The sequence below is a fragment of the Hyla sarda genome, chromosome 7 (genome assembly GCF_029499605.1).
Source record: "Hyla sarda isolate aHylSar1 chromosome 7, aHylSar1.hap1, whole genome shotgun sequence".
NCBI classification, from domain to species: Eukaryota; Metazoa; Chordata; class Amphibia; order Anura; family Hylidae; genus Hyla; species Hyla sarda.
Window position 1 is genome coordinate 231,936,928 of NC_079195.1, and position 24,990 is coordinate 231,961,917.

The window sequence follows — 24,990 nt, forward strand, 5'->3', positions numbered from 1 at the left end:
CTGGTTGGTAAACAGTGGTATACATTATACAGCGATAAAGATGGCTATATTATGTATACACCCTCCCAAGGAGTTAACTAGCGCTGCCCAGCAATGCTAATTAACTCCTTCCTTGCTAGACTGGCGCATAGTGTTCAGCCCAGCAAGATGTTACAGTAAACCAGCAGAGATAAGCTACGCTGCGCAGCACTTCGTACACGTGAGGAAAAAAGAAGCAAGAGAAGTGAGGACCCTTGGCTGTCCGGGCATGCTGGGAGTTGTAGTTTTGCATCAGCTGGAGGCACCCTGGTTGGTAAACACTGATCTGCAATGTCCGTTACATACAGCAATAATGATCCTTCTGTCTACTTCTTGCTATGTATTTGTCTCAAAGACTGATCCATTGCTCTAGATCAGCATTCTTTAAAGGGGTACTCCGGTGGAAAACTTTTTTTATTTTTTATTTTTTTAAATCAACTGGTACCAGAAAGTTAAACAGATTTGTAAATTACTTCTATTAAAAAATCTTAATCCTTCCTGTACTTATTAGCTGCTGAATACCACAGAGGAAATTCCGTTCTTTTTGGAACACAGAGCTCTCTGCTGACATCACGAGCACAGTGCTCTCTGCTGACACCTCTGTCCATTTTAGGAACTGTCCAGAGTAGGAGAAAATCCCCTTTTTTGTTTTTGCAAGAAAGGTGGCGACCCTCGATAGGAGTCACTGCTCAGGAGAATGTCGCCATCCGCAGCTCCGATCAGTGACCCAGCTCAGCTGCATTGTCTATAGGAGTCTGAGGTCGTCCCCCTTGCTTTAGGCTGCAGCTCTGCTTGTTCAGATTGGCTCCTCTGTGTAAGCACAAGCCCAGCAGGAAGTCATATAGAGATGATTACATTACAGCTTTATATCCTACAGGCCGTATGTCTATATATATATATATATATATGTATATGACTCTTACAATAGGTGTACACACTCGGATATATATATATGTATATATATATATATATAAGCACATACGGCCTGTAGGATATGAAGCTGTAATGTAATCATCTCTATATGACTTCCTGCTGGGCTTGTGCTTACACAGAGGAGCCAATCTGAACAAGCAGAGCTGCAGCCTAAAGCATGGGGGACGACCTCAGACTCCAGGAAATGAACCCCAAGCCCAGATGATTCAGGCGACCATCTTGTCCCCCCCCCCAGGTCTATCTTACACATCCAGGCTGTGTCTCCCGGAGCTCAGAGCAGATTAGCGCTGAAGGTTCTGCATCCCGTCCCCTGCGCCCACCCCACGGCTCCAGAACGCAGATCAATACGTTTATCACAGCCTGACAGATCCCCATTGATATTGACTGACAGACAGCAGCTTATTCACCTTGTAAATCCATTAACTGTGCCGCCACCCGGTGCGCCGAGCGTGACAAGACGGGATCTAATCCGCGCACAGATAACATGGAGCCGTTCACCCGTCTATTCCTGAGTCTTCTCCCCGCTGTCACTGTCAAGATGGCGATGTCTCCTTCTTCGCCTTGTTTGCGGTTTTGTCATTGCCCTGATATCTGGTGGCGCCAAAAACCAGGAGAAACAGAAATGTTACCGTATGGACTCAGCATTGTACAACATATGGCATCTATATGGCACCTCTTATGCCACACAAAAGACTCCACCCCCTTACTCCATCCAGGAGGGAGAAGATGCCACCGTTTTGGGTACGCAGCGCCAATGCCCAACGCATTCTTTATAGTAAATGTATTTTACACCACAATAGTCCTGAGACACAAATTACTGGATTGATATTTTCACCACCATTCTTTGGTCATGTTGCCCTCAGTAGGGGGCGCTCTTCTGTGCCATGCAGGGTCGGCTCCACCTATAGGCAAAATAGGCAGCCACCTACAGCGCACGCTAGATGGGGGCACAACTCTGCTCGCACCAATAAAGTTAGCCAGCATCCGAAGCACCCGCTCATCCAGCTAAACCCCAACACTTCAGTAGTAAGGAGATTACATGAGGAGGAGGTTTGTTACAGTGTGTCACCCCAGTAGTAAGGTGATTACATGAGGAGGAGGTTTGTTACAGTGTGTCACCCCAGTAGTAAGGAGATTACATGAGGAGGAGGTTTGTTACAGTGTGTCACCCCAGTAGTAAGGAGATTACATGAGGAGGAGGTTTGTTACAGTGTGTCACCCCAGTAGTAAGGAGATTACATGAGGAGGAGGTTTGTTACAGTGTGTCACCCCAGTAGTAAGGTGATTACATGAGGAGGAGGTTTGTTACAGTGTGTCACCCCAGTAGTAAGGAGATTACATGAGGAGGAGGTTTGTTACAGTGTGTCACCCCAGTAGTAAGGAGATTACATGAGGAGGAGGTTTGTTACAGTGTGTAACCCCAGTAGTAAGGAGATTACATGAGGAGGAGGTTTGTTACAGTGTGTCACCCCAGTAGTAAGCTAATTACATGAGGAGGAGGTTTGTTACAGTGTGTCACCCAAGTAGTAAGGAGATTACATGAGGAGGAGGTTTGTTACAGTGTGCCACCCCAGTAGTAAGGATATTACATGAGGAGGAGGTTTGTTACAGTGTGTCATCCCAGTAGTAAGGTGATTACATGAGGAGGAGGTTTGTTACAGTGTGTCACCCCAGTAGTAAGGATATTACACAAGGAGGAGGTTTGTTAAAGTGTGTCACCCCAGTAGTAAGGAGATTACATGAGGAGGAGGTTTGTTACAGTGTGTCACCCCAGTAGTAAGGAGATTACATGAGGAGGAGGTTTGTTACAGTGTGTCACCCCAGTAGTAAGGAGATTACATGAGGAGGAGGTTTGTTACAGTGTGTCACCCCAGTAGTAAGGTGATTACATGAGGAGGAGGTTTGTTACAGTGTGTCACCCCAGTAGTAAGGAGATTACATGAGGAGGAGGTTTGTTACAGTGTGTCACCCCAGTAGTAAGGAGATTACATGAGGAGGAGGTTTGTTACAGTGTGTAACCCCAGTAGTAAGGAGATTACATGAGGAGGAGGTTTGTTACAGTGTGTCACCCCAGTAGTAAGCTAATTACATGAGGAGGAGGTTTGTTACAGTGTGTCACCCAAGTAGTAAGGAGATTACATGAGGAGGAGGTTTGTTACAGTGTGCCACCCCAGTAGTAAGGATATTACATGAGGAGGAGGTTTGTTACAGTGTGTCATCCCAGTAGTAAGGTGATTACATGAGGAGGAGGTTTGTTACAGTGTGTCACCCCAGTAGTAAGGATATTACACAAGGAGGAGGTTTGTTAAAGTGTGTCACCCCAGTAGTAAGGAGATTACATGAGGAGGAGGTTTGTTACAGTGTGTCACCCCAGTAGTAAGGAGATTACATGAGGAGGAGGTTTGTTACAGCGTGTCACCCCACTAGTAAGGAGATTACATGAGGAGGAGGTTTGTTACAGTGTGTCATCCCAGTAGTAAGGAGATTACATGAGGAGGAGGTTTGTTACAGTGTGTCACCCCAGTAGTAAGCAGATTACATGAGGAGGAGGTTTGTTACAGTGTGTCACCCCAGTAGTAAGGAGATTACATGAGGAGGAGGTTTGTTACAGTGTGTCATCCCAGTAGTAAGGAGATTACATGAGGAGGAGGTTTGTTACAGTGTGTCAAAGGGCGGAGCCAAGGGGTCATGGCAGAAGGAGCTTCATACAGTCTGGTGGTGATTATAGGGAATAACACAGAACAATCGCTTTGATTTATGGTGCAAATGTTCTATCGTAGACCAGTGTTTCCCAACCAGTGTGCCTCCAGCTGCTGCAAAAGTACAACTCCCAGCATGCTGGAGTTGTAGTTTTGCAACAGCTGGAGACACACTGGTTGGGAAATACTGACATGGACAGTACACGCTTAGACTAGACAGTCTGCAAATATTTCACCTATTGGCGAGAAAATTGCAGCACATTTCTGGCACACGGCATTGTATTTAAAGGACTGTTAAAACAGCGCCACTGTTGTCCTCAGGTTGTGTGCGGTATTGAATCTCAGTGCCATTCAGAGGAATTTAGCTGAGTTGCTATACCACTCGCAACCTGAAGACGGGGTGGCGCTGTGTTTGAAAAAAAATAAATAAAGGTGTTAACCAGGAATAGAAAAACAAAGCTACTTTCTTTCAAAACTAACTCTCTGTCTGTCTCCAGGTTGGGTGCGGTTCTGAAGCTCAGTTCCATTAAAGTGAATGGAGCCAAGTTGTAATACCACACAGAACCTGGGGACAGACATGGAGCTGTTTTTGAAAGAAATTAGCTCTGTTTTTCTATTCCTGGACAACCCATTTAACTCTGTTTATTTATTTCTGGATAACAATCTTTAATTCCAGAAACAGCGCCACTCGTTGTGTTGTGTGTGGTATTGCTGGGAGGCGAGCTGCAATACCACACACAACCTGAGGACAGGAGTGGCGCTGTTTTTTTTGAAGAATTCCTGGATAACCCTTTTTCGGCATGCTTCTTTTAAGCTACATTACGCCACTTTACTGAGCATATTACTGTTGTTTTTGGTGCCTTCATATATATAAAATGTGTCGCAGTGGCCATGCACCAAAATTCTGTAATAAATCTGTGGTGCGGTGTATAATGCGCCGTGTAAAGTTCTGACATTTATACCTGTGAATGTCTTTTTGTATCCTTCCTATCTGACAGCTTGTGTCTCTGTTTTACGGTCTCATTAAGCTCCGTTCGCGGCGGGCGGCTGCGCCATCGCCTCGTGTTTATTGCCTGAGCAGACGTCCGCAGACTCGGCCCATGTTTACGGTGCCCGTATCTCGTTGTGCCGTGCCTAATGCCATCTTGTCTTCTTTCGCAGGTGAGCCGGTCTTTATTCGGAAGCCGGATGACCAGATTGGGATATCAGGTGGTGTCGCCTCCTTCGTCTGCCAGGCCACCGGGGATCCAAAGCCAAGAATCACCTGGATGAAGAAGGGGAAAAAAGTCAGCTCCCAGCGCTTCGAGGTAGGTGCCAGGGCCCGGAACCAGGGTGCCCGTCTGTCAGAACACGATCCCTCATCACGTCTGGCGGACACAATGTAATTAAACAGAGCGTGATGGTCACCAGAAATATAGGCTGGGTTCTCTTAATGTTTTTGCCATACTGTTTTTAATCAGTTTTTCTAAAGAAAACCGTATGGCAAAAAAACGGATGGAACAGTATGGGGAAAAGTAAATCGTATACGTTTTTAAACCGTATACTGTTTTTAAAAGTGCATACAGTTCGGTCCGTTTTTATAAAAAAAAATATAAAAAAAACATACCTTTTTGAAAATTTTGTCCAACCACGGTTTTGACTCCGGTTTAAAACCGTACTGCAACCGCATACGTTTTTTATTAACTGGACGTTAATGGGAAACACACATGTATACGGTTCCATACGGGAAACCGTACACAGTTTTTACTTTGCGCATGCGCATCCTAAAGTCCCCACCCAACACCCCTCCCATTAAAAATGGAAAAAAATTTCAATAACGTATGTTTTTTGTTTTTTTTTAAATAAAAACGGACGGAACTGTATGCACTTTTAAAAACAGTATACGGTATAAAAACGAATAAAAAATAAATATCTATATATACGGTTTGCAATACGGTTCAATACATTTTTGTCAATGAAACCGGATACGGCAACCGTATTGCAAAAACGTAATGTGAACCCAGCCTAATGGAAGAAAAAAATGGAAGTCCAGTGCGGTATTTCAGAGCAGTTTGCGCAATTTATTTACATAATGCACGCAGTACAACAAAGATGGAATGTGGTGACGCATTATGTAAATAAATTGCACAAACTGCTCTGAAATACCGCGCTGGACTTTTTTTCTTCCGATGTAACATAATGTACCGCCATCTCCATCCGCCCCTCTGCTGTCATCCCTGGCAATAAAGACGGGTCGCTCTCCTCTCTCAGGATCACTGATAAGCAAATGGTTTCTCTTCATAGAAAAATTACAATTGTTCGCCGCATTCCAGGCACAAAGATTTAATGGGTGGAATTGAAATAATTGTATCAGCCCCCAGTATTCCGGAATGAAAGGGAAGATAGAGCCGAAGCGGGGAGAGGAATTAGTTCCTTTGTATCTGATGCGCTGCCTGCCTCGCCGGCTTTGTATCCCGGTGTCTCATTCCCCGCAGCCCGTGCCTCACCCCAAATCGAGTGTTAAGGAAAAATGATATACATTTAGTGTGTTTCAGGCTGGTTAAAGGGATCGCAGCACCTAGATTCTTTACATGTCTACATTGTAGTGCTATGAGAACTGAGTGATACAATGTATCTCCTGCTGTCAGGTGACTCTTTATTCCAGAGTTATTACAAGTAAAGATTAAAAATGTTATATTATTATGTTATATTGATGTTTTACAGAAGCTTTTGCTGCCACCGGTGGGTAAAGTGGGTACTGCAAGAGACAGATACAGTAACTTAATAGGAATAACTTTTTTGCTACTTATGTTTTACCATTTGCTTTGTTTAAAGGGGTACCCTGGAGTCAAAATAATGTTTTCATATAAACTGGTGCCAGAAAGTTATACATATTTGTAAATTGTCAGCAGAGAGCACTTGTGGTCATGGAAAGAACTACACAACTTCCTGTGGAGCATACAGCAGCTGATAAGTACTGGAAGGAGTAAGATTTCTAAACAGATATAATTTACAAATCTATATAACTTACTGGCACCAATGGATTTTAAAACATTATATTAAATGAAAACTGTCAGCTTTCTCCCCCCGCACTAACCAGTGGTACCAGCTGGTGGTGCGAGGGACGCTGATCAGTTTGATGCTTACCGTGCCCGGATCCGCCGCGCCGTTCGGCTGTAATCTACTATTTTTGGGATATGCTAATGAGGTGCTAACTGGCACTCTGACGTCAGTGCTGCCTGCCGCAGCGCCGCCCATCTCATCAATATTCCTCCCCTCTCTCTTCATTACAGAGTGGGGAGAAGAGGGAGAGGAGGAGGGAGGGGAGGAATATTGATGAGCAGAGCGGCGCTGCGGCCAGCAGCACTGACGTCAGAGTGCCAGTTAGCTTGGCCGGTGCCAGTTAGCACCTCATTAGCATTTCCCGGAAATAGAAGATTAGGGTCGAACGGCGCGGCGGATCCGGGCACCGTAAGCATCAAACTGATCAGCGTCCCCCGCACTACCAGACAGTACCGCTAGTTCCTTTAAGCAAAGCAAATGGTAGAATCCCCAACACGCTGGGGTGTAGCATGATAGACAATGCAGCCTCAAGGCTTCTGTATTCTCTGCAGTTGTCAATGTAATTTCAGCTGACGCGGACTCTGTTCCTCAGGTTATAGAGTTTGACGACGGATCGGGGTCTGTTCTCCGAATACAGCCCCTCCGGGTTCACAGGGACGAAGCGATATACGAGTGCACGGCGACCAACAGCGTGGGAGAAATCAACAGCAACGCCAAACTGACTGTTCTAGAAGGTAGGACGCGGCTGCTGTATGAACGAATGGGGACGTGGAGGGGTTAACCGCAGTATCCGTCAATGGAGTAGATGTATCTTCACTGTACGCTGCAGGGAGATACATTATACGGCAATGAATGCGATTATAGAGAGACACTGACCGTTTCATACCTACTCCTGTATGTACAGTATCTATAACGGCAAATACCGATATTGAATCTAGCGCCTCCCGGCTCCGCCGCAGGGATCCTGCACTTGGCGCCGCTTCACGATCTTGGATCCGACGTGCAGTGATACATTTATTTGCTGCTCGCCGGATCCGAGTTGTTTCTTTTCAAGGATGGAAACTAAAATATTCTATATAGAAGAGGAGGCTGCTGCCTCACTAAGGCTCTGTTCACACTAGAATCATGGCTGAACATTATATGGTTCATTAACTGTTTTTTTTTTTCAGTGGTCTCCAAGCTGTGGACCTCCTGCTGTTGCAAAACTACAACTCCCAGCATGCCCGGACAGCCGTTGGCTGTCCGGGCATGCAGGGAGCTGTAGTTTTGCAACCTCTGGAGGCTCACAGCTTGATGTAACCTGCATCTTACATCTATGGAATATTCCTTAGTGGAGGTAGAGGACATGTGAGGTCTCTTCCTTGTCGTCATTCAGCCCTGAGCTGTGTCCTATTGAATCGGCTGTGTCCTTGCGCTTTCCAGCTCTGACTAATCGCCGCTTCTTTACGAGATCACTAGAGGAATAATATTCCTTGATCCTGTGGCGGCTTCCTGACCCTCACTTACCTGCTGGCATACTTACTGGAAAATAACTTTCTGAGAGCTTCTAATGTATCCTAGCATCTATCAAATGTCATAGAGGTATATATCGGGATAATCTCCTGAGTAGTGGAATACATGGCTCATAGGTTCCCAGGAGGACAGAGGAGTCTGGAGGGAGGGGGATAGAGGAGTCTGGAGGGAGGAGGATAGAGGAGTCTGGAGGGAGGAGGATAGAGGAGTCTGGAGGGAGGGGGATAGAGGAGTCTGAAGGGAGCAGGATAGAGGAGTCTGGAGGGAGGGGGATAGAGGAGTCTGGAGGGAGGAGGATAGAGGACTCTGGGGGGAGAGGGATAGAGGAGTCTGGGGGGAGGGTCATAGAGGAGTCTGGAGGGAGGGGGATAGAGGAGTTTGGGGGGAGGGGGATAGAGGAGTCTGGAGGGAGGGGGATAGAGGAGTCTGGAGGGAGGGGACAGAGGAGTCTGGGGGGAGGGGGATAGAGGAGTCTGGAAGGAGGGGGATAGAGGAGTCTGGAGGGAGGGGGATAGAGGAGTCTGGAGGAGGAGGACGGGATTTTGGAGAGAGGAGTCTGGAGGGGTCTGGGAGAGAACAGAGGACTCTGGAGGAGGAGTAGGAGACAGAGGAGTCTGGATGTGGGGGACAGAGGAGTCTGGAGGGAGGAGAACAGAGGAGTCAGGGAGAGGACAGAGGAGATGAAGGAGTGATCTGGGGCAGCAGTTTTCTCCCCTTTATCATTCAGGATACATTCATGCCTGGCTAAGCCGAATGTGCAAATATACTTGTAACATAGCTGTCGGCTGGACCAGTGTTTGGCCAACAACTATCTTATGTGTATGACCAACTTTAGGATGCCAAAACTTGGCTACAATTGAGTATTTGAGATGTATTTCACCTTTTTAGATTGATGACGTCATATAGGATGGGACCAGCATAATGGGGTCCATTCGAGATGTCTTGTCTAATAGTGAGAAGGAGAAATTATTCACCTACCATCACCTCTTGGGTTCTCTGTATATATTGCTGTGTGCTTGATTTTAGGTTCCTTAGCCTCCATGTTACACCTGTTGTGTATTCATTATATATATACATATATTGTGATAGATTGATATATATATAGCTATATATACCCTGAATATACCAACATGGTCTGAAATGTAAACCACCAGTGATATCTGTCACCAACAAAGACTGAGCTGGAGAAGCAATGACGCTACATAGAGCCAGAGCTGCAGGTTTAACAACAAGCAAGACGAAGGGTTAACAAGAATGTTCGGTTATAAAAATCCTTCAGAATGGGTGTCCGCGGTGCTGTGGCGGTCATCAGTGCTGAATTCTATCTCATGATTCTACACGACGACCCTTGTATTATTGGCCGGAACGGCTCCGGCCTCCCCTGAGCTCCTCTGTGGCTGGAATAACATTGTCCGGTTATTAACCAGAAGATAAAGGGAATTATGGATTCTCATTCCCACAGAAGGGGTTGTGCTTTGCTTTCTGAGCACCTGCTGCTGCTGCTGCTTTTCCTTTACCCAGAATGCACTGCTCTAAAAAAAAATTTCCATTTTACTACAAAGAGTGCAAACCATTGAGAAGATGAAAGCTGAGACTGTGTCCACCAAACAACCAGATGACTGTCATATAGAACTAAACATAACTTTTATTTCATTATATTAAATTTTGGAGAAAAAAAAAAAAAAGGTGATGGTTCAGGTGACAGTAAGTGGCCTATAATCCCTGGTCATCTGTATATCTTGTGTCCATCATTATTGGTTGCTGTTGGCTTTTGATCCCAGTTTTAGTCCCCTGATGATCCCGGTAGCTCCCGGGGGAAACACGTTGGGACTTTCCGTGTTTTACTTGATTTAGTTTATCTTACTTGTATGTTCTACTGGGTTCCATTAGTACTGCCCTTTTTTTAACACTACAATTCAGGTGTTTGATTGCCAATATATTCTGGTATCTTTATTAATTGTAGGTCTAAACTGTTGCTTGTTTTTTTATATAATTTTGTCCAAGAATTATTCTCTCGTACATTCTTATTTGCATTTTATATTTAACAAAGTTTATGCTTTAGTACTATGTAGCAGTGATATTGATATTACAGAAAACAACCTGAACAGAGACCAGAATGACCCTCTCTTGGCCTCCGTTGGGTGATGGTGGTCTATAGATGTAGGGCAGTGTTTCACAACCAGGGTGCCTCCAGCTGTTGAAAAACGACAACTCCCAGCATGCCCGGACAGCCGTTGGCTGTCCGGGCATGCTGGGAGTTGTAGTTTTGCAACAGCTTGAGGTACCCTGGTCGGGAAACACTGATATAGAGTCATGCATTATCTCCAGGTGAAGCACGAATGACATGGAACAAGTATGGAGACAAGTTTTAGTCCTCAATTTCCAATAAAATTTAAAAAATGTATTAAATAAACAATAATAAATATGGATAAAAAAAACGCAATCGAACTCCAACGCGTTTTGACTTGCTAACAGTTCTTCATCAGGGTTTTATTTTTTTTATTAATTTTTTTTAAACTGTAATTTTTTATCAAGGTTTTTCAGTACAGAATAGAATAAAACAACGCAAAGCTTAGTCTAATACAAAACATAAGCTATAAGTAACACTAGGAAAGTATCAAGCAGGAATTAGGACGATTGAGCGAGCAATTACGCAGGAACCTCGGTATTCAGCATCAGGGTTTTTTTTTATGCATGTTTATTTATTGGATCCTGGTTAGTACAACTTGTCTGCAGTCTGGAGGTCCATGGATATGTTTGCTGTATGGGACACTTTTTGCAATCTTCTTAGAAATCCCAATAACCAGCAAATGTTCCTTTGCGCTCCTCTTTCCTCTACAGCTTCACCGGGAAGTGGGATCTTATGTGCACTTTTTGAGTAATTGAAAATTACTTCTCTGGATGATGGAAGGAGAGCGAGGAAGGGAGGGGAGGCCGCAGAAACACCTCTGTTCCTTTCTCTTTCCTTTCCTCCAGCTGATAAGCTGAATTATTCATGAGTCATATTGAGCCTTTTCTGTCTTTTTCAATTATGACCCGGAGCAGCAGAGTATCAGACTCTGTTTGCATGGCTGCGGGGGGAGGCGGGGGGCATCATAAGCGACCAAGAAAGGTTTAGAATGAGCCAAGTGACATAAATTCCCGGGTGAGCTGCTGAGCGGTACTGTGTGCACCGGGAGGTAAACGTCTTACTGAGCGGTTTGGCAGAGGGATACGCCGGGCGCGGGCATGATCCGCTCTGCTCAGTTGTGAAGGGCAACGTCTGTGGACGCGGAGTCTCATCAGAGAGAAATAAAACCTCATAGACTGCCGAGACAGAGCTCCTCTCATAGAATGACATCTGCCCTCAACATCCAGCATATGCCAGGGCACCAGATATGGGCATCATCTGGAGAGCCAAGTGGCCTCATAACTGGTCCTCAAGATCCATACATAAAAGCGATTCCATCACAAATGGGGTTAACATGAATGAGAGAGAAAGTGAAAAAAAAAAAAACGGAAATTCAGTTTCTCATTCGGAGCTTCTCTCCCATCACACAGGAAAGGAAAGAAATGTTATATTATCTGAGGAGAGTGCTCACTGCTGTCCCCTGCTGATTGTATTAAAACTACTATATTACTGCTCCTATATACAAGAATATAACTACTATAATACTGCTCCTATATACAAGAATATAACTACTATAATACTGCTCCTATATACAAGAATATAACTACTATAATACTGCCTCCTATATACAAGAATATAACTACTATAATACTGCTCCTATATACAAGAATATAACTACTATAATACTGCTCCTATATACAAGAATATAACTACTATAATACTGCTCATATATACAAGAATATAACTACTATAATACTGCTCCTATATACAAGAATATAACTACTATAATACTGCCTCCTATATACAAGAATATACCTACTATAATACTGCTCCTATATACAAGAATATAACTACTATAATACTGCTCCTATATACAAGAATATAACTACTATAATACTGCCCTTATATACAAGAATATAACTACTATAATACTTCCTCCTATATACAAGTATATAACTACTATAATACTGCTCCTATATACAAGAATATAACTACTATAATACTGCTCCTATATACAAGAATATAACTACTATAATACTGCTCCTATATACAAGAATATAACTACTATAATACTGCTCCTATATACAAGAATATAACTACTATAATACTGCTCTTATATACAAGAATATATCTACTATAATACTGCTCGTATATACAAGAATATAACTACTATAATACTGCTCCTATATACAAGAATATAACTACTATAATACTGCTTCTATATACAAGAATATAACTACTATAATACTGCCTCCTATATACAAGAATATAACTACTATAATACTGCTCTTATATACAAGAATATATCTACTATAATACTGCTCCTATATACAAGAATATAACTACTATAATACTGCTCCTATATACAAGAATATAACTACTATAATACTGCTTCTATATACAAGAATATAACTACTATAATACTGCCTCCTATATACAAGAATATAACTACTATAATACTGCTCTTATATACAAGAATATATCTACTATAATACTGCTCGTATATACAAGAATATAACTACTATAATACTGCTCCTATATACAAGAATATAACTACTATAATACTGCTCCTATATACAAGAATATAACTACTATAATACTGCTCCTATATACAAGAATATAACTACTATAATACTGCTCCTATATACAAGAATATAACTACTATAATACTGCTCCTATATACAAGAATATAACTACTATAATACTGCTCCTATATACAAGAATATAACTACTATAATACTGCTCCTATATAGAAGAATATAACTACTATAATACTGCTCCTATATACAAGAATATAACTACTATAATACTGTTCCTGTATACAAGAATATATCTACTATAATACTGCTCCTATATACAAGAATATAACTACTATAATACTGCTCCTATATACAAGAATATAACTACTATAATACTGCTCCTATATACAAGAATATAACTACTATAATACTGCTCCTATATACAAGAATATAACTACTATAATACTGCCTCCTATATACAAGAATATAACTACTATAATACTGCTCCTATATACAAGAATATAACTACTATAATACTGCTCCTATATACAAGAATATAACTACTATAATACTGCTCCTATATACAAGAATATAACTACTATAATACTGCTCCTATATACAAGAATATAACTACTATAATACTGCTCCTATATACAAGAATATAACTACTATAATACTGCCCCTATATACAAGTATATAATACTGCCCTGTATAGGTAAATCAGTGATTCCTCATCATTTTCCAACAATCTCATTCTGTCAGAGATAACTCACAACTCTCCCCCGTAATGGATAAAACCACTAAGAACTGCGCGGCTGACATTGCGATACCATCTTCTTTCGTGATTAGGTGTCAGGCGCCTGTTAATTCCCAGTTTTTGTTCCTTCTTATTTATTTCCGTCATTAGATTCTCTTCTTCCCTCCTACAGGGCCTGAGCGAGATCCGCTGCCCGCGCACACGTCGCGCATTCTTCTGCCCATTGTTCGCTCCTTACACGTTATTAATCATGGTAATTGTAAATAAGATAAAGCGGATACACGTTTTCCATTCTGTCGCTACGAGGCATCAAAAATTGTGTCCCTTATAATGCACAGAACCTATTTGCGGGAGGAACAATGCTTCAAACGTTCCGGTGATTTTTTTTGACTTTAGCAAATTCCATGTTTGCCTACGAGGGAGAGATAGACGAGAAATAATAATAATAATAATAATTTTCTCTCTGAAACTTTCCAATTTAATCACGATTTGCCCTCGTGGAATGCTCTCATTACTTCCTCAGAAAACTCATTCCCGTCGCGTGATTTACTCTCTCCGGTAAATAGGAAGCGCGGCTACAAATATTGCGCGGTCATTAATAATTCTTGTTTGCGACCCTCCTCGCGTGTGTGTCACTTATTTTTAGACCTTGCTTTTGTCAGGACGGACTTGTCATTAGTCGGATGCAAAGTGTGAAACGGCACTGTTCAGATTGTTGGGAGTCCCAAATGGGAGATTGTATAGAACTAGGGATAACAACATCTGCCCTAAAAAATAAATGTAATACAGGATTAAACAGACAAGAATTAAAAAATAACTTGGGAACAGGGATAAGAACACAAGACATCGAGAAATGCAAAAGAAAAAAATATATATATATAATCCGCACAGAACTGTACAAGCCAAGTTTTTAAATCCAGTCCAGGACTGGCATTAAAGAATGGTTTATGAACCAGGATGCCTTTAGCTGTTGCAAAACTACAACTCCCAGCATGCCCGGACTTGACATTAGTCGCATGCAAAGTGTGAAACGGCACTGTTCAGATTGTTGGGAGTCCCAAATGAGAGATTGTATAGAACTAGGGATAACAAAATCTGCCCTTAAAAAAAAAAAAATGTAATACAGGATTAAACAGACAAGAATTAAAAAATAACTTAGGAGCAGGGATAAGAACACAAGACATCGAGAAATGCAAAAAAAATAAAAATAAACTATAATCCGCACAGAACTGTACAAGCCAAGTTTATAAATCCAGTCCAGGACTGGCATTAAAGAATGGTTTACGAACCAGGATGCCTTTAGCTGTTGCAAAACTACAACTCCCAGCATGCCCGGACAGCCGAAGGCTGTCTGGGCATGCTGGGAGTTGTAGTTTTGCAACAGCTGGAGGCACCCTGGTTGGTAAACACTGATCTGCAATGTCCGTTACACACAGCAATAATGATCCTTCTGTCTACTACTTGCTATGTATTTGTCTTAAAGACTGATCCAATGCTCTGGATCAGCATTCTTTAATGCCAGTCCGAGACTGTTTAGAGTTGATTTCCCATTGGTTAGCTTCTCTCTTCATATACTTGGCTTGTGCAGTTCCGTGTGGATATTAGTGTCTTGTAACTCTCGAGATCTTTTGTTCTTAATCTTGTTCCTAATTTTTTATTTATTTTTATTCTTGTCTGTGTAATCCTGTATTTTGTTTAGTTAGTTTTATTTTATTTTTGCAATTTTTAGGGCTAATTCACACTACATCCAAGCAGCATTCCGCTCCATAATTCTGCTTGGAAAATACGGTGCAGCAGCATGCCATGCATGCTTGTTATCTTGCACCAATCACACTACACAGTTCCAGACCCCAGACTCCACCGGAAGAATGAAGAATGTTCCTTCTTTTGTCGGAATCCATTTTGAAATGCAACTATAAACTTGGCTTGTACAGTTCTGTGCGGATTATAGATTTTTTTTTTTTTTGCATTTCTCGATGTCTTTTGTTCACATGCCTATTCCTAAATAATTTTTTTTATTCCTGTCTGTGTAATCCTGTATTTAGTGTTTTTTTTACGGCAAAAATTCCGCTCTGGAACTCTGCTTTGGAAAATACAATGTAGCAGCATCCCAATGTTCTGCTGCCCAAGACTCCGCTGAAAGAATGAACATGTTCATAATTTTTCGGCAGAATCTGCTGGAAAATGCATTGCGGTCTGTTGAGAGAGCGCATTTCCAAATGGTCCTAACCCCGGCTGGTTTTGCCTCTCCAGGTGCAGATTCTGTAGTGTGAATGAACCCTTAATGTTTCAGATTTTGCTATGTTTCTCTGGGTCTTAGAGCCTTCTGTTGTTTCCAGTTCTTGTTGTTTATTGATGGGGAGCGGAGATACAAAGGGGAAATGGAAGCTGGATCGCGCTGTCACAGAGGAGGTAAGCCAGGGCTTGTATGGATAAGATACTTTATTCTTCAAGCATGCAACGCGTTTCAAAACCATCCGATTTTTTTCATCAGATGCCTGATGAAAAGAACGGATGTTTGGAAACGCGTTGCATGCTTGAAGAATAAAGTATCTTATCCATACAAGCCCTGGCTTACCTCCTCTGTGACAGCGCGATCCAGCTTCCATTTTCCCTTTGTATCTCCGCTCCCCATTGATTTCACGCCTGTTAGTCAGCATGGGAAGCCGCTGCAGTCTCCATTACCTTCACGCCCTTCCAAGTGTTGTGCCTTCTCTGCACAACCGCATCAGGTGAGCGAGTAATCTACTAGTTCACACTACATGGTACTATCACCGATTCCGCACAGGGAGCGCTCCGCTCCTCTTTTATTTTTGTTGTTTATTGGTAATTTCTCTTCTTGTTACCTTCCTGTAATGATAAGTACTTTGTATGTTTGTCTGTGCGACTGCCTGCCTGTTGGCTGTTCAGCTCTACTGTAAGTCCTGGGGGTATCTGGAAACTACAGTTAGAACTAAGGAAAGGCAACTTCTACAGGTCATCACAGTGTCTTGTGTTCGGACCTCAGAAGCCTTGATATCTCGGTGTCCTTGATCTCTTTGGTGGCCTCTGATATAATACCAGCTGAATGTTCCTGTATTCTTCAATTACCTGGTTCTTCTAACCATTTCTGGTAATCTGGAGCCGTTCTGGATGGTAACACCGGATGTAACAAGATGGTGTCCAATCCGGTGCCTAATAGGCTGTAATGGGGCAAAGTGCCTGTGAAGAGTCATCGTGTTTGTGGTTCTAGGGGCTTCAATGAATTGGTGAAGAATCTACTTGTCATCAAACTTAACTGGTTGGTACAAAGTAACACGAATATCCGAGACTTCAGCAATTTCACCCTGGAGCCTTCCAGCACAATCCTGACGGTGAAGCAGATCTCCGGGTCCCCCCATACCGAGTCTCATTTCCTCAGTCGGTATGAGGCCATGACGTGATATTCCTCAGTGCCAGTCACTTGTAGTTTATTGTCCGACTATAATGGAAATTCGCACTCCAGGCACTAACCTTGTGCGGAGCTGCTAATCTGAACAAGCAGGGATACAATGTAAAGGATGGGGAAAGTATTAGAAGAAGTGATAGTCAAATATATAGGCACCAATCTGAACAAGCAGGGATACAATGTAAAGGATGGGAAAAGTATTAGAAGAAGTAATAGTCAAATATATAGGCACCAATCTGAACAAGCAGGGATACAATGTAAAGGATGGGGAAAGTATATGAAAAAGTAATAGTCAAATATATAGGCACCAATCTGAACAAGCAGAGATACAATGTAAAGTATGGGGAAAGTATTAGAAGAAGTGATAGTCAAATACATAGGCACCAATCTGAACAAGCAGAGATACAATGTAAAGGATGAGGAAAGTATTAGAAGTGATAGTCAAATATATAGGCACCAATCTGAACAAGCAGAGATACAATGTAAAGGATGGGGAAAGTATTAGAAGAAGTGATAGTCAAATACATAGGCACCAATCTGAAAAAGCAGAGATACAATGTAAAGGGTTGGGAAAGTATATGAAAAAGTAATAGTCAAATACATAGGCACCAATCTGAACAAGCAGAGATACAATGTAAAGGATGGGGAAAGTATATGAAAAAGTAATAGTCAAATATATAGGCACCAATCTGAACAAGCAGAGATACAATGTAAAGGATGGGGAAAGTATTAGAAGAAGTGATAGTCAAATATATAGGCACCAATCTGAACAAGCAGAGATACAATGTAAAGTATGGGGGAGGATAGCAGCCGTTTTGGGGTCTACTCACACGGGCAGAATTTCCAAAGTGTCAACAGAAGTGCGGAATCCCATAGAAGTATATTGGGCTTTCATTTCAGGTGTAATTCTGCCATGTGAATAGAGCCTAAGGCTGGGTCCACACTACGTTTATAGTGTACGGGTGCCGGATCTGGTTGGGAGGAGCGAAAACCGGGTGTTCCCGTACCCCGGCCAGATCTGTCCAGAACCCCATTCATTTCAATGGACCGACCGGAGTCAAAGGCAACTCCGGTCGGCCAATTTTTTGCACCCTATACGGTTTTCCCACCGGACCTAAAATCGTGGTATACCATGGTTTTAGGTCCAATTAGAGGACCGTACATGGGGCAAAAAGTAGCCGACCGGAGTCAGCGTTGGCTCATTGAAATGAATGGGGTTCTGGCTGGATCTGGCTGGGGTAAGGGAACACCCGGTTTTCGCTCTTCCCAACCAGATCCGGCACCCGTACACTATAAACGTACTGTGAACCGGCCCTTAGGCTGGGTTCACACTGCAGAAATTCTAGGTAGAATTTGCACAGGAGATCCCTCAGGCGGTGCTAGGACCAAGCGGACTGCATTGCTGTCCCCATAGACGGCAATGCATTTCTGGGTGGATCTTTTGGGACATCTGCTCACAAATGCATTGCCATCTATGGGGACGGCAATGCAGTTCTAGATCTATGGCAGAAATTCTGCCTGGACATTCCGCAGTGTGAACCCAGCCCGGAATTACACAAGAGGAAATTCAGAAGTGTGAGTGGGAGTGCGGAATCCCACAGAAGTCTATGGGCTTTAATTTGGGGTGGAATTCCGCAAGCGGAAATTCTGCCGTATTAATAGACCCTAAGGCTAGGTTCAGACCGCGGAATCTCCAGACGGAAAATTTCCACCCGGAGATTCTGAGTGCGGCAGCTAGGACCGCACGGACATTGCAGTCCCCAATAGACTGCAATGTGTTCCTCGAGGAGATCCGCCTGGAGAAAGAGCACCACCGTTCTTCAGGCAGATATTTTAAAGCGGATTTTCCGTTCACAAATTCCGCTTCAAAAATTCCAAAGTGTGAATTTGTGAACAGAAAACCCATTCACTATACTAAGCATTTTAAGCAGAATTGAGGCAGAAATTCCGTAGTGTGAACCTGGCCTTACTCTTGGAGTCCTTCCTGCCGCACTAGAGAACCGCAGCAAATAATAGTTATCTTTAATAGAAGAGGCTTCATTTACTATCGGATGGTGTCTGGCACTAATAACGGATTCGCAGGCTGCGGGACGGGCCCGGTGGGACTCCGCTGCTTGGCGGTGATGAATGGCTCTCATTACATATTACTCTTTACTTTCTTAATTTTAAATAATGCTATATCCGCTCGCACCATCCCGTCCATTGTGGCCTGCGCCTCGCTGTTTTCTCCCCACCTCGCTGGAAGAAGCAATGTCACAACGCCGCGCCGACTCCATAAATATTGCATCCTCTTACTCCCCTTGATCTACATCCTGAATGTCTTCCTGAAAGTAACAGATTTGTCAATGATAAACGTTTGACAGTAATAGATGATGGTGGCGGGGAGGCTCGCGTCCTTGCTCCCAGCCCTGTTCCTGCGCAGCGTGTGCTCTCTGCCTCCCAGCAGCCATCTCTGCGATGGGGAGGGCCGGGGACGCTGAACCGGGACGGGGGACAGATTCTGACTGCCACCCAGAAAATAGGGGACAGAGACAGATTAGAGAATCAAAGCGCAGCAATTAATGGGAAAAGTCTGGATGAGAGGAAGACGAGGGGGGGGGATGGGGGCCGTCAGTCATAGACTGTGTGTGTCTTCTATTGTTACATTGTATCCACTCAGAGGGCACAGTATACATGGAAACAGTTATATCCCATATTATACATTACTATACTTATTGTTATATCCCATATTATACATTACTATACATATTGTTATATCCCATATTATACATTACTATACATATTGTTATATCCCATATTATACATTACTATACATATTGTTATATCCCATATTATACATTACTATACTTATTGTTATATCCATATTATACATTACTATACTTATTGTTATATCCCATATTATACATTACTATACTTATTGTTATATCCCATATTATACATTACTATACATATTGTTATATCCCATATTATACATTACTATACTTATTGTTATATCCCATATTATACATTACTATACTTATTGTTATATCCATATTATACATTACTATACATATTGTTATATCCATATTATACATTACTATACTTATTGTTATATCCCATATTATACATTACTATACTTATTGTTATATCCATATTATACATTACTATACTTATTGTTATATCCATATTATACATTACTATACTTATTGTTATATCCCATATTATACATTACTATACATATTGTTATATCCCATATTATACATTACTATACATATTGTTATATCCCATATTATACATTACTATACTTATTGTTATATCCATATTATACATTACTATACTTATTGTTATATCCCATATTATACATTACTATACTTATTGTTATATCCCATATTATACATTACTATACATATTGTTATATCCCATATTATACATTACTATACATATTGTTATATCCCATATTATACATTACTATACTTATTGTTATATCCATATTATACATTACTATACTTATTGTTATATCCCATATTATACATTACTATACTTATTGTTATATCCCATATTATACATTACTATACATATTGTTATATCCCATATTATACATTACTATACTTATTGTTATATCCATATTATACATTACTATACATATTGTTATATCCATATTATACATTACTATACATATTGTTATATCCATATTATACATTACTATACATATTGTTATATCCCATATTATACATTACTATACATATTGTTATATCCCATATTATACATTACTATACTTATTGTTATATCCATATTATACATTACTATACTTATTGTTATATCCCATATTATACATTACTATACTTATTGTTATATCCATATTATACATTACTATACATATTGTTATATCCCATATTATACATTACTATACTTATTGTTATATCCATATTATACATTACTATACATATTGTTATATCCCATATTATACATTACTATACTTATTGTTATATCCCATATTATACATTACTATACATATTGTTATATCCCATATTATACATTACTATACATATTGTTATATCCCATATTATACATTACTATACTTATTGTTATATCCCATATTATACATTACTATACATATTGTTATATCCCATATTATACATTACTATACTTATTGTTATATCCATATTATACATTACTATACTTATTGTTATATCCCATATTATACATTACTATACTTATTGTTATATCCATATTATACATTACTATACATATTGTTATATCCCATATTATACATTACTATACTTATTGTTATATCCCATATTATACATTACTATACATATTGTTATATCCATATTATACATTACTATACTTATTGTTATATCCCATATTATACATTACTATACTTATTGTTATATCCATATTATACATTACTATACATATTGTTATATCCCATATTATACATTACTATACTTATTGTTATATCCCATATTATACATTACTATACATATTGTTATATCCCATATTATACATTACTATACTTATTGTTATATCCCATATTATACATTACTATACTTATTGTTACATTATACATTACTATACTTGTTATTATATCCATATTATACATTACTATACTTATTGTTATATCCCATATTATACATTACTATACTTATTGTTATATCCCATATTATACATTACTATACATATTGTTATATCCCATATTATACATTACTATACATATTGTTATATCCCATATTATACATTACTATACTTATTGTTATATCCATATTATACATTACTATACTTATTGTTATATCCCATATTATACATTACTATACTTATTGTTATATCCATATTATACATTACTATACTTATTGTTATATCCCATATTATACATTACTATACTTATTGTTATATCCCATATTATACATTACTATACTTATTGTTATATCCCATATTATACATTACTATACATATTGTTATATCCCATATTATACATTACTATACTTATTGTTATATCCCATATTATACATTACTATACTTATTGTTATATCCCATATTATACATTACTATACTTATTGTTATATCCCATATTATACATTACTATACTTATTGTTATATCCCATATTATACATTACTATACATATTGTTATATCCCATATTATACATTACTATACTTATTGTTATATCCCATATTATACATTACTATACATATTGTTATATCCCATATTATACATTACTATACTTATTGTTATATCCCATATTATACATTACTATACATATTGTTATATCCCATATTATACATTACTATACATATTGTTATATCCCATATTATACATTACTATACATATTGTTATATCCCATATTATACATTACTATAGATATTGTTATATCCCATATTATACATTACTATACTTATTGTTATATCCCATATTATACATTACTATAGATATTGTTATATCCCATATTATACATTACTATACTTATTGTTATATCCCATATTATACATTACTATAGATATTGTTATATCCCATATTATACATTACTATACTTATTGTTATATCCATATTATACATTACTATACTTATTGTTATATCCCATATTATACATTACTATACTTATTGTTATATCCCATATTATACATTACTATACTTATTGTTATATCCCATATTATACATTACTATACTTATTGTTATATCCCATATTATACATTACTATACATATTGTTATATCCCATATTATACATTACTATAGATATTGTTATATCCCATATTATACATTACTATACTTATTGTTATATCCCATATTATACATTACTATACTTATTGTTATATCCCATATTATACATTACTATACTTATTGTTATATCCCATATTATACATTACTATACATATTGTTATATCCCATATTATACATTACTATACATATTGTTATATCCCATATTATACATTACTATACATATTGTTATATCCCATATTATACATTACTATAGATATTGTTATATCCCATATTATACATTACTATACTTATTGTTATATCCCATATTATACATTACTATAGATATTGTTATATCCCATATTATACATTACTATACTTATTGTTATATCCATATTATACATTACTATACTTATTGTTATATCCCATATTATACATTACTATAGATATTGTTATATCCCATATTATACATTACTATACATATTGTTATATCCCATATTATACATTACTATACTTATTGTTATATCCCATATTATACATTACTATACTTATTGTTATATCCCATATTATACATTACTATACATATTGTTATATCCCATATTATACATTACTATAGATATTGTTATATCCCATATTATACATTACTATACTTATTGTTATATCCCATATTATACATTACTATACTTATTGTTATATCCCATATTATACATTACTATACTTATTGTTATATCCCATATTATACATTACTATACTTATTGTTATATCCCATATTATACATTACTATAGATATTGTTATATCCCATATTATACATTACTATACATATTGTTATATCCCATATTATACATTACTATACATATTGTTATATCCCATATTATACATTACTATAGATATTGTTATATCCCATATTATACATTACTATACTTATTGTTATATCCCATATTATACATTACTATAGATATTGTTATATCCCATATTATACATTACTATAGATATTGTTATATCCCATATTATACATTACTATACATATTGTTATATCCCATATTATACATTACTATACATATTGTTATATCCCATATTATACATTACTATACTTATTGTTATATCCCATATTATACATTACTATACTTATTGTTATATCCCATATTATACATTACTATACATATTGTTATATCCCATATTATACATTACTATACATATTGTTATATCCCATATTATACATTACTATACATATTGTTATATCCCATATTATACATTACTATACTTATTGTTATATCCCATATTATACATTACTATACTTATTGTTATATCCCATATTATACATTACTATACTTATTGTTATATCCCATATTATACATTACTATACTTATTGTTATATCCATATTATACATTACTATACTTATTGTTATATCCCATATTATACATTACTATACATATTGTTATATCCCATATTATACATTACTATACTTATTGTTATATCCATATTATACATTACTATACTTATTGTTATATCCCATATTATACATTACTATACATATTGTTATATCCCATATTATACATTACTATACATATTGTTATATCCCATATTATACATTACTATACATATTGTTATATCCCATATTATACATTACTATACATATTGTTATATCCCATATTATACATTACTATACATATTGTTATATCCCATATTATACATTACTATACTTATTGTTATATCCCATATTATACATTACTATACTTATTGTTATATCCCATATTATACATTACTATACTTATTGTTATATCCCATATTATACATTACTATACTTATTGTTATATCCCATATTATACATTACTATACATATTGTTATATCCCATATTATACATTACTATACATATTGTTATATCCCATATTATACATTACTATACATATTGTTATATCCCATATTATACATTACTATACTTATTGTTATATCCCATATTATACATTACTATACTTATTGTTATATCCCATATTATACATTACTATACTTATTGTTATATCCCATATTATACATTACTATAGATATTGTTATATCCCATATTATACATTACTATACTTATTGTTATATCCATATTATACATTACTATACATATTGTTATATCCCATATTATACATTACTATACTTATTGTTATATCCCATATTATACATTACTATACATATTGTTATATCCCATATTATACATTACTATACTTATTGTTATATCCCATATTATACATTACTATAGATATTGTTATATCCCATATTATACATTACTATAGATATTGTTATATCCCATATTATAC

The 24,990-nt window shown here is 38.2% G+C and overlaps 1 protein-coding gene across 1 annotated transcript in view; it reads left to right on the plus strand.

Annotated features, from left to right (window-relative positions):
• Positions 1–1,583: 1,583 nt before the first annotated feature.
• PTPRF (protein tyrosine phosphatase receptor type F) overlaps positions 1,584–24,990 on the plus strand; it is a 139,160-nt gene continuing 115,753 nt past the window's right edge. The window contains exons 1-3 of the mRNA XM_056532436.1: positions 1,584–1,692; positions 4,812–4,957; positions 7,285–7,426. Coding sequence (XP_056388411.1) covers positions 1,584–1,692; positions 4,812–4,957; positions 7,285–7,426 — 397 coding nt within the window. The remainder of the gene's footprint in view (positions 1,693–4,811; positions 4,958–7,284; positions 7,427–24,990) is intronic.